Below are 11,214 nucleotides of genomic sequence, written 5' to 3'. Positions count from 1 at the left end.
ACAGGCCACTGCGCCTGGCCACTGTTTGCCATTAAAAGTAATGACAAAACCCGCAATTACTTTTACACTAACCTAATAGAAAACTCTTTGGAGAACTTGGTTATCAAAGGCCCCGGGGCTAAGTCTTTTTCTGTCCACAGGAAACACTCCCAGAGTCCAGCGCCCAGAGTCCAGGATGCCAGCCGCTAGTGGAGACCCTGGGGCTCCCCTTCCAGGAGGCCACGGAGCCGGGGGACCCAACGCAGGCAGACGGTGCCCACCCTGAGCAGAGCAGCCAGAGCCCCATGCAGGCTGTGCCCAGCAGTGGAGATTCTCAGCCTGATGACCCTCCAGCTAGGGGGACAGGATTGTCCTCCTCACAGAGGGCCAGCCAAGACCACCTGTCAGAACAAGGGGCTGAAGACAGCAGGCCTGAAACAGATGGGATTCTAGGTGATCGTGGCCAAAAGGAACACCTACCAAGCAGTGATTCTGAAGGGGAGAAGCCAGACAGAGGAGCCCCCAAGGAGGGAGGGGCCCAAAGGACAGCAGGGGCTGGCCTGCCTGGAGGGCCCCAGGAGGAGGGAGACGGTATCCCCTGTACCCCAGCATCAGCTCCTACCTTGGGCCCTGCTCTGGGACTGGGCCCTGCCTCTTGGTGCCTGGAACCCGGGTCTGTGGCCCAGGGCTCCCCTGACCGCCAGCAGACCCCCAGCAGGATGGGCAGGGAAGGGGAAGGGACTCATAGCAGCCTGGGATGCTCCTCCCTCGGGATGGTTGTCATTGCAGACCTGAGCACAGACCCTGCTGAGCTGGAAGAGAGGGCTCTGGAGGTGGCTGGGCCCGATGGGCAGGCCAGCACCATGTCACCTGCCTCTCCCAAGAGGAAGGCCGCTGATGGAGGCTACAGGAGGGCCCTGCCAGGCTACACCCCCCTCACTGGGGAAACCGCAGGAGAAACGGGGGAGGCAGGGCAGGATGACAAGCCCTCTGGCGATGTCCCAGTGGGTCCGACAGCCTCCCTGGCTCTGGCACCTGGGAGCGGAGTGTCCATGATGGGCGCTGGAGATTCCGACCATGCAGCCAAGGACACGGGTCCGTGTGTCGATCAGAAGCAGGAGCCAGGCCCTACTCAAGAGGCAGCCGAGTCAGGTGGCCAGGACCTCAAACAAGACCTTGAGGGGCTTCGTGTGTCCCCACAAGCTTCTGTTCTGCCAGAACACAGAGAAGCAGCAGACAGCCCTCTCCAGGAGCCTGGGGCCCAGCAGGGCATTCCAGACACCACCTCAGACCTGGCAGGGCAGCAAGACCACCTGCCTCATTCTGCGGACCAGTCCACCTGGGCAGACTCTTCAGCTGTGGAACTCGACTTCCTGCTGGACAGCCAGATACAGGATGCCCTGGACGCTTCTGACTTCGAAGTCCCGCCTGAGCTGGTAAGAGCTGCCCCGAGTGACAGACATACCTGCCCAGGGCAGGCACCTAACCTCCACAAGCCCTCTCCTCATATGGCACAGCGGTGGAGGGGGAGCTGGGGCTCAGGGCGTACCATTTACACAGCCAACGACTTGAGGAGTCCGAGTTGCAGCTCTATTGGACGTGGAGTCGGTGGTTTTCCAGAAAGTATAGACCTGCCTTTCGGTGGTTGTCTACATATCCAGGGATGGTGACACACAGCTGCTTTCTCAGCTGGGCCTCCCGCATTGAACTGGAGTCCCCAGGAGTGCCAGCCCCTGGCAGCTTCTGCTTCAGTGCCTGACCCTGGCTGTGGGGTCCCAGGGCATGTATTGAGGGAGGTGGACACAGTGGGGTGATGGAGAGAAGCTGGGCCTGGGGAGGGGGCTTCACTCCCAAGCTGCAAAAGAGCCTTTGCCCATCTCCTTAGGGCCCTCTGGAGGTCCTGATATGATTCCTTCCCAAACACACATAAGTCATTTTGTTTTTCTGCTGGAACTTGTAAGGGCTTTGCCTCCTTCAGGGATCTGCCTGCCCCACCGGCTGCCCAGATGTGGCCTCCTCTGGCTCCAGAGCTGGTGCCAGCTGTTGGCGTTCGTTCTCCTGTCTGGGCAGGTGGCAGCCTTGCTTCAGCCCTGCCCCCCAGGGGAAGAGTAACCTCCCCAGCTGTTGGCACACCTGAGCCTGGGCTGAGGGCGTCACAGTCACACCCTGGGAGGTAGGCGGTTCTCTCTCCACACACTGGGTGTAGCAGCGAAGACTCTGGAAGAGTTCGTACTCCTGTTGGAGGTGAGGCAGGCGGGAGGGGAGGAGGCCAGGCTGGCACCCAGGTCCTGCCCCAGCCGCCGCATCCTGGAACACAGAGCCAAATTTGCTTTTCAAATGTCAGCCTCTGTTTCTTTGCTGTCCCTGTGTTGAGATGTAAAAAAAAAAAAGAAAAAAAAAATTCATGGCCAGGCACAGTGGCTCCCACCTGTAATCCCTGCACTGGGAGACCAAGGCAGGAGGATCACCCGAGGTCAGGAGTTCAAGACCAGCGTGGCCAACATGGTGAAGCCACATCTCTACCAAAATACAAAAATTAGCTGGGCGTTGTGGCATGTGCCTTTAATCCCAGCTACTCTGGAGGCTGAGGCAGAAGAATCGCTTGAACCCGGGAGTCAGAGGTTGCAGTGAGCCAAGATCACGCCACTGCACTGCAGCCTGGGTGACAGAGCAAGACTCTGTCTCAAAAAAAGAAAAAATTGGCCGGGCGCGGTGGCTCAAGCCTGTAATCCCAGCACTTTGGGAGGCCGAGACGGGCGGATCACGAGGTCAGGAGATCGAGACCACCTTGGCTAACACTGTGAAACCCCGTCTCTACTAAAAAATACAAAAAACTAGCCGGGCGAGGTGGCGGGCACCTGTAGTCCCAGCTACTCGGGAGGCTGAGGCAGGAGAATGGCGTAAACCCGGGAGGCGGAGCTTGCAGTGAGCTGAGATCCGGCCACTGCACTCCAGCCTGGGCGACAGAGCGAGACTCCGTCTCAAAAAAAAAAAAAAAAAAGAAAAGGAAATTAGCCAGGCATGGGGATGCATGGCTGCAGTCCCAGCTACTTGGGAGGCTGAGGCAGGAGAATCACTTGAGCCCGGGAGGTTGAGGTTGCAGTGAGCCGAGATTATGCTACTGTACTCCAGCGTGGGTGCCGGAGACCCTGTCTCAAAAAAAAAAATAGTGAGTCACAGTGCAGTTCAGTGGTAGAGGCTGAACATGAGCGTGTGGGAAAGGCAGGAGTTCTGTTGCTGGGCACAGCTGAAATTTTATGAGAGCCTCATGCCTTGCAAAATGCAAATCCCTCGCTTGAGAGAAGAGCCGCCTCCATTGCCTCCAGTCTGTGGTCTCGTGGGTGGTGGCTTGGAGAGAAGGCTGGGAAATGGTTAAGGTGTTTGGGGCCAGGTGCGCGTAAGTGGCATCCAGCAGGTGAAGCCCCTAACCCACCTAAATGGGCTGCCAAACCGCAAGCTTGGAAAAAGACCCTGAAATCCAGACTCCGGGGGACCCAGACAGACAGCTGGCTGGTCAGACCTGACCAACATCGGCAGCCTTTCCCCCACCAGGGGAGGCCCAGGCACCGCCCTGACAGCACTGCCAGGGCCTGGGCATGTTTGGTTTTGACACGAGGCGTTCCCCAGCAAGTCGAGGCGACCCAGGCAAGGAACACGTTCCCGTGGGAAGGTTCCGGGTGGCTCCTGGCAGGAAGGCCAAGGCCCATGTCTCCCGGCATGGGCAGGGGCACGGGGAATAGCAAAGATGGATCGAGAGGGCCGTCTCAGCACCTCGTCCTGACCTCACCGTGGCCACGCACTGTGCTACAGGAGGAGACTCAGGTGACACAGCAGAGACAGAGCTTTCAAACCTCAAACCAAGGTCTCGTCATGGGAGGGTTGGGTGTTACTTTCTCATAGCTCCTCTGTGCTCACTCTTGGACCGATAGAGCTTCTGCAATCTGCATATGGAGTCATTTAATTTAAATTTTAGAGACAGGGCCTTGCTCTGTTGCCCAGACTGGAGTGCAGTGACACAATCACAGCTCACTGCAGCCTCAACCTCCCAGGCTCAAGCAGTTGATCCTCCTGCCTCAGCCTCCCGAGTAGCTGGGACCACAGGTGTGTGCCACCATGCCTGGCTAATTTTGGAGGTTTTTGTTTGTTTGTTTGTTTGTAGAGACAGGGTCTTGCCGTGTTGCCCAGGCTGGTCTGGAACACTTGGCCTCAAACGATCCTCCCACCTCATCTTCCCAAAGTGCTGGGATTACAGGCGCGCCCAGCCTGGCTCATTGCCTCTTTCCTGAGGGACATTGTAAGTCACCACTTTATAATGGAGCCTGACATTTTCCATGGAAATTAAACCACCATTGATGCTTAGAAGCTTAAGCGCCTTGGAGTTACCAGGCTTTCCTCTGTATTCACTGGGAGTTTTCCCCTCGTGTTATATTTGCAAACTCCTTTCCTAACAGGATATGTGTGGCTCATTCAGCCAAGGTAGACAACTCCACTTCACTGCAGTTGCCACCACTTGGCATTTTCTCTGTACTCGTAAAGATAGTGAGGGGCATGCAGGAGACTGCAGAGGTGTCAGGGCCAAAGATCATGGCAGAGGGGCGCCCCCACTGCCCAGATCAGTCTGTGGGAGGCCCCGGCCTAGGAGCGGATACCAGGATTGGCTGTGGCCTTTCTCTTTCCAAGGGGAAAGGATGGGTGCAGCCCAGGCTGGTAGCCCTGGGTCTGCCCATCGTGGAGTTCCTCCCCGTTACTGCTCTGCCTCTGCAGGAGTCCTAGCCGGCCCCGGTGTGACCCGCTGTGGCCGCAGTGAAGCCAAAGGCACCAGCGTGACTTCTGGTCCCCTGTGCAGAGCTTGCTCCACCTGGGCCCCGGGCACTCACACCTCTTGCTCTCTTTCCAGTTCTTTCCTTCCGGGAACAAGCCAGGCCCTTGCTGGCCGGGCCCCAGCCCACGTGCCAGTGGAGACCCTGTTGCAGTGGCCAAGGCCCAGCCGAGGTAGGTGTGGGGTGGGTGAGAAGTGGCTCCAGGACCCTCACCAATTTTACCAAGGAGGGTGACAGACGGAGGGGACCCCAGTTCTCCCTCCCTGGGCCTCGACTTCCTCAGTCCAGCAGGGGAGCTGAGCCCTGTCTTTCAAACTGTACACGTTCCCTTGCTCCCCAAAAGCAGAGAATGGGCGACAGTGACCAGTGATCAGCACCCAACCCAGTGTCTCCCTAGGAGCCCTGGGACAGTGCCCCCGGCTCTGTGGGCTGTTTCTCTCTGGGAAGAGGGGCCAAAGCTTCCTCCTGGGTCCCTGGGAAGGGGAAGGGACCCAGACAGGGCTCAGAACTGTTGGCTGAGACCATCTTGGAGCCGTTCCTAGCTCTGGCACCAGACAGGCACTCAAGTGAGTCTAACCTGCCCTCACCTCTTCCCCTCCCCACTTGGCTCTTGCCCTAGACGAACCACCTCCTCCCTCGCGCAGGCCACCAGTGAGCCGTCCTCCAGGCTGCTGTGTGTGGGGAGGGCACCCTCTCCCCCGCACCATGCCTGTGGTCTCCGTAGTCTGTCCCCTCCTCCCGTGCCCTCCCGCAGCCCTCCTCGAAGCCAGGACTGGGCGGCTGCCCTCTCTGTTACCTGGCACTTGAACCTGCCTCTCTGCAGAGGCGGCAGCTTATCAATTATTTATGGCCAAGTTTCTGTTTCTGTCTGGTGGGGGTGGAGGACGGTTTGGGACTCAGCTCCTGGCTGTGTATGGCCCCCACACCCTCCTCCTCCTCCTCCCCTAGCAGAGGGCAGCTCTGTCCCCGCCTCCTGCCCTCACTCCCTGTGACTTGTACCTGCCGTGCCACTGGCCACCTCCCCCACCCACACACACAACCTGCACGCGGACCAGAGGCGGTTCATCAGAGTGGCCTGCTGCGGTTTGAGTGAAGAGCCAGGAGGGTTCACATCTGAATCTCTGATGTCCCAGGGCCAGTGCAGCTCCCCTCCCCGCTGCCTTGGGTGTCTAGAAGCTCCGAGAGGGCCTGGGGTCTGGTTTGGTGGCTTGAGGCTAAATGACACACACAAGAAGCTAAGGCCCAGGGGCTGCCAGTCACCTCAGGGTGACCAAGGCAGGAGCAGCAGGACAGCAGTTTCCATAGTGACAGCCCCAGAGGTGCTGCCAAGCCTGGGGCATGGGCGGGTTTAGGGCAAGTGGCCCCCACTTACCCGCCTGGCCCCCTGTACTGCCCATGTCTGAGAGTAGCACCTGTTCTGTGGGGGGGTGGGGTTCTGTGGCTCCTTGGATCTTCTGTGACTTTTTTTTTTTTTTTTTTGAGGCATGGTCTCACTCCCATCACCCAGGCTGGAGTGCAGTGGTGCAACCTCAGCTCACTGCAGCCTCGATCTCCTGGGCTTACGTGATTCTTCCACTTCAGCCCCCTAAGTAGCTGGGACTATGGTTACCCGCCACCACACCCAGCTAATTTTGTATATTTTTTTTAGAGATGGGATTTTGCCATGTTGCCCAGGCTGGTCTCAAACTCCTGGATTCAAGTGATCCACCCGCCTCAGCCTCGCAAAGTGGTGGGATTACAGTCATGAGCCACCGTGCCTGGCAGGATATTTTTTAGATAAGAGTCTTGCTCTGTTGCCTAGGCTGGTGTGCAGGATCATAGCTTACTGTAGCCTACATCTCCCGGGCTCAAGTGATCCTCTCACTTCATCCTCCTGAGTAGCTAGGACTACAGGCATGCATCACCACGCCTGGCTACTTTTGTATTATTTGTAGAGACGGGGTCTCACTACGTTGCCAAGGCTGGTCTTGCTGGGTTCAAGCCATCCTCCCGCCTTGACCTCCCAAACCTTACATAGATATGAATGCCATCTGGGCCGGCTTTTCTTCTTTTTTTTTTCTTTTTTTTGAGACAGAGTCTCGCTCTGTCGCCCAGGCTGGAGTGCAGTGGCGTGATCTCGGCTCTCGGCTCACTGCAAGCTCTGCCTCCTGGGTTCACACCATTCTCCTGCCTCAGCCCTCCGAGTAGCTGGGACTACAGGCGCCCGCCACCAGGCTCAGCTAATTTTTTGTATTTTTAGTATAGACAGGGTTTCACCGTGTTAGTCAGAATGGTCTCGATCTCCTGACCTTGTGATCCGCCCGCCTCGGCCTCCCAAAATGCTGGGATTACAGGCGTGAACCACCGCGCCCGGCAGGGCTGGCTTTTCTAGCACTGCCCTGGGTGCTGGGGAGACAGTGTGGGACAAAACACAGAGTTGACTGCTAGTGGGGGATTCGGGGTGTGGGGACATGAGAGACAGCAGATTAGATCATCAGATGGCAGAGTGTTGGGGGAAAAAAAGGCAGCAGAGAAGGGGTTAAAATGTAAGGGGTGATCAGGGAAGCCACCACCCACCATCAGGAGGAGACATTTAGGAAAGAATGTTCCAGAATCCTGAGAGGTGCTCAAGCAATGGCCAGGAGTCTAGTGTGGCTAGAGCAAGCGGGAGGGGAGAAGTGGGAGACGAGGGGAAGGCACAGGGAAGGCAGGTGGTGCACAGCTGCAGGAGGAGAGGGCCTACCTCTGCGCCAGGTTTCCAAGTTCACAACCCCCGGTACCTGTGGGGGGCAAACTGCAGGTGCAGGAGCTGGGGAGGCGGTGGCAGCAGCATCCTGAGAGGGCAGGGGGAGGGCAGGGGAGAAGTGGTTGCGTTCTGGGCCTGCTGGGCAGTGGAGCCAGTTGGGTTGGCCATCAGGGCTCTGTCGTGAACAGAGGAGGACAGGCTGGACACCCGGAAAAGATGGTGCAAGGCCCGGCGGAAGCCCCTCCCACTGGAGTGCTCTGGTAGTCCGGTGAGGTCGGGCCACTCAATTTCCTTCCTTGCCGGCCAGGACCTTCGTGGGGATCCAGGCCTCTGAGGCCTCCAGGATGGAGGACGCCACCAACATCGTGCGTGGCCTCATCGTTGAGCTCTCTAACTTGAAGTACGGGCTGGGATCGGACTCACAGGGCATGGGGCCTGTGGGAGGCCAGGGGGGACTCAGAGAAGCAGGGAGGAACGAAGTGTGAAGCCCCTGGGTGGGCAGCGAGGGTCAGGCACCCCACTACTGCTGGGCCGTCACCGTGCCCCCATCCCTGGTCCTTTGCAGAACACGGGCTCTGAAGAAAGGCTGGAACAGGTCCAGCCTGTGCTGCAACAGGCCCTTTCTGGTTATGTGCACGTGTGTGTGAGCCCTGTGTTTGCATCTGAGTCATTGGTGACCGTGTGGCTGTGAGGCGCGGGCCCCTGTCACCTGGTGACCACTGAGCCCCACACGCATGCCTGTGTTTCCCCTGCAGCCGGCTGATCATGGGCACCCACCGGGAACTGGAAGCCTTCAAGCGCCTCAACTACCGGAAGACAAAGCCAGGAGGCAAAGCCCCCCTGCCTTACCCTTCCAAGGGGCCTGGGAATGTCCCTCGAGGGGACCCACCCTGGAGGGAACTGTAGGCCACTTTGAGGTCTGTGTTTCCTTTGCCACCCAGCCCCCATGCCTGCGGACCTCCTCCAAGATGCTCCATGGGGTCCTAGTGGACCCTACAAACCTCCCTTCAGTTGCGGGAAGTTGGTCTTCCATGGACAACACAAAGGAGGCCCCGAGGTCCTGGTCTCACCTGGCCAGGATCAAGGTCAGTAACCTCCCTTGGCTTCAGGGAGGGAAACTGCGTCTCCTGCAGCCCCAGTGGCTTCAGGCGGGCCTGGGCTCCAGGAAGCGGCTACCTCCCAGCAGAGCCCATCCTGTCTGGATTTGCAAATTTTAGGCTCCTGAGCCAAGTATGGAAGGTTCAGAATTTGTTTCTTTCCTGGAGGAGAAGAGAGCTCCCTTTGTTTTCTTTCTCCCTATTTCCATTTTATTTCTTCTGGGAAGACCCGTAATAAATGATTCTGTAGAGGCCCCGTGACCTGCTGTTTGGGGCTGAGGCTTCAGTTCCTTCACCTTCCACCCACAAACCTCTCTACCCACTTCCTCCTCCTCGCCCTCTACGAGTTTACACCTCAGCTTCCCTGGGAAAGCAAGAGGGGTGCGAATCTCCAGGGGTGGGTGACTGTGTGCCCGCTTGTGTGTGCAGGCTCTTGAGCACACACACGGTTCGTAGAAGCCTAAGAGATGCCCGGGGAGATCACCCAGCTGCAGGGTGAGTCCAGTGCTCAGGTGGCCTGGCCCATCCTCCAGGAAAGCTGCCTGTGGGCCCCAGCCAGGAAGGAGGCTATCCCAAGAGGTTGTTACGGATGCAAACATGGCTGAAGTCGTGGCACTTCTCATCCCACGCAAGCCTCTCAACAGCCAGATGACAGTCCTGTTAGCAGCCACAGGGGCTGCTGTCATCCCATTTGCAGAAAACGATGCCTCCATGAAATCTGTCACTGAAAGGCTGACTGGACCTTCGACGTCATGAAGCACTCTGTGACTCCTGCACCCCAGCTCCCACGGCTCAGGAGGGGTCCTCCTCCCACCCTGCAATCTTATACCCCGGAGACCTCATGCAGGAGGGGAGGAAAGAGCAGGGCGGGTTCACACCCAGGTGAGCCCCCTGTCCACCAGGACATGCCCTGACATGAGCCCAGTTCCCCGGGTGTCCAGCCCCAGCGGCTCTGCCCTAGGAAACCCTAACTCCATTCCCAGACCCTGGGAGCTGCTGGTATCCTGTTTTCTTTCTCCTCCTCCCCATGTCCCCCTCCACGACCCAGCTGTCTGCAAGGACCCACCCCCATCCCCAGGGCCTCTGGTTCCAGTTTAAATTGGAAAGCCAAGGGCAGAGGGGACAACAATGCTCGATTCCTCGCCACCAGACCACAGGCCTCAGGGCTGGTTTGTGGACCGGGGGTAGGAATGTGGACTGCACAGTGGGTGCGCTGGCTTCCTGAGCACTGCCACCTGTCACCTCAACAGGACAAGATCTGGAGGTGGAGGAGGCAGGCAGGGGCATGGGAATTCCCCCAAATGCATTCCCCCCGCCCTGCCAGAACAGCCCCATTTTTCTGCTCCTGCCAAGCCCTCCTAGGCCACCACCCCTACCCAATCCCCCAGGACATGGTCCCATTCCCTGCCCCCTAAATGTCCCTCCCTTGCTCTGAACTGCCTGGCTTGTCACTGGGGCATCCATGGTGACATAACCATTCACCTTCTTTAGTGAGGAGGATGCTGGGGGCTCCATCTAGTTGCCCGTCAATTTCTTCCTCAAATGAAGCCCCCATCTCCAGTAAGGAGCTGGGGGTGGGATGGAAGGAGGCCACCCATCTTGCATGTCAGTGCAGGGGGTGGCTGAAAGACCAAATGTCCACAGAAAGGGTCTCATGATGTCGATCTGGCTTCAAGGTGCCAGAACCTCCTCAGCTACCCCAAGGACCCACTTGTGTTACTCTGCACAAAGCAGCTCACCCCAGCACCCCACGGTGCTGAAACTCAAAGAAGAGGAAAGGGAGATCTAGGTACAGGACTCCCAGCAATGTTCACACTACACCTTGCCCCAAGACCAGGCCTTGTCTGTTGATCCATTCATAAGCATTTATTGAGTGCTGACTGGATGCCCAGCACTGGGGAGATGGCAGATGGCACAAAAGACAGGGTCCCCAAGGACGGGCGATTTCAGCTGTTCCCTTGCCAACCCCAGGGCATCCCCAGGGCTCAATCTCGGGCTGGGGGGAGGGTCTGGGAGTGGTCCTCACAGGGTGGGTCTTCCTGGAAATCCAGCTGAGCCCGGGTGCCCTTGCCCAGGTGTAGGCGGCCTCTTAGGTGGACATGGGGGGAGAGCAGGAGGGCGAAGGCTCAGACTTCCCGGCACCTCTGAAACCTAGTAGAGGGGGGAGGGAGAGAAATGCTTAATCACAGGCCACAATGACTCAACGCTCCCCAAGTTGCCCACGGACTCGGCCTCCGGAGATGCTGGGCCTCTGGCGCCACCCAGTGGCTGCTCCGGACACAACGACCCCGTGATGTCTCTGGCTCCGCAGGGGGGCCCCGCTGGGACCCAGAGCCCGAGACAAAGCGCCGGAGTTCCGATTCTGCGACCATGTGGTGCCCTCTCGTGGCCGCCGGGCTCGGGGGGGGGGTCCCCAGATCTGTTACTCCCAGAAGTTGTTAATCAGAAAGGCTGGCGGCAGGACACCATCTTCCCTATGTCCTTTTAGCCTCCAGCGTCTCCCAGTGGGAAAGCATCAAACCTCACAGGGAACACTATCGTCTCCTGGAGGCAGTCTTTAATGCTTTTTTTCTTTTTCTTTTTTTTTTTTTTT

At 58.2% G+C, this 11,214-nt stretch overlaps 2 protein-coding genes across 3 annotated transcripts in view; one reads left to right on the top strand and one right to left on the bottom strand.

Moving 5' to 3' along the window:
• The window catches only part of LOC105519738 (chromosome unknown open reading frame, human C19orf57), a 26,419-nt gene extending 17,537 nt beyond the window's left edge, over positions 1–8,882 (top strand). Inside the window, exons 6-8 of the mRNA XM_011953195.1 lie at positions 141–1,415; positions 4,877–4,971; positions 8,280–8,882. Of these exons, the coding sequence (XP_011808585.1) occupies positions 141–1,415; positions 4,877–4,971; positions 8,280–8,430 (1,521 nt within the window). The 3' untranslated portion in view covers positions 8,431–8,882. The remainder of the gene's footprint in view (positions 1–140; positions 1,416–4,876; positions 4,972–8,279) is intronic.
• A 1,579-nt stretch (positions 8,883–10,461) lies between these two features.
• Positions 10,462–11,214, bottom strand: part of NANOS3 (nanos homolog 3 (Drosophila)) — a 3,554-nt gene continuing 2,801 nt past the window's right edge. Inside the window, exon 3 of one of the 2 annotated variants that reach the window (XM_011953193.1) lies at positions 10,462–10,772. In XM_011953193.1, coding sequence (XP_011808583.1) covers positions 10,711–10,772 — 62 coding nt within the window. In that variant the 3' untranslated portion in view covers positions 10,462–10,710. The remainder of the gene's footprint in view (positions 10,773–11,214) is intronic. The other variant, XM_011953194.1, reaches the window with a different exon arrangement.

The sequence above is a fragment of the Colobus angolensis genome, unplaced genomic scaffold (genome assembly GCF_000951035.1).
Source record: "Colobus angolensis palliatus isolate OR3802 unplaced genomic scaffold, Cang.pa_1.0 Scaffold36, whole genome shotgun sequence".
In the NCBI taxonomy this organism is placed as follows: Eukaryota; Metazoa; Chordata; class Mammalia; order Primates; family Cercopithecidae; genus Colobus; species Colobus angolensis.
The sequence above is the reverse complement of the archived record's forward strand: the minus strand, read 5'-3'. Positions and strand labels throughout refer to the sequence as shown.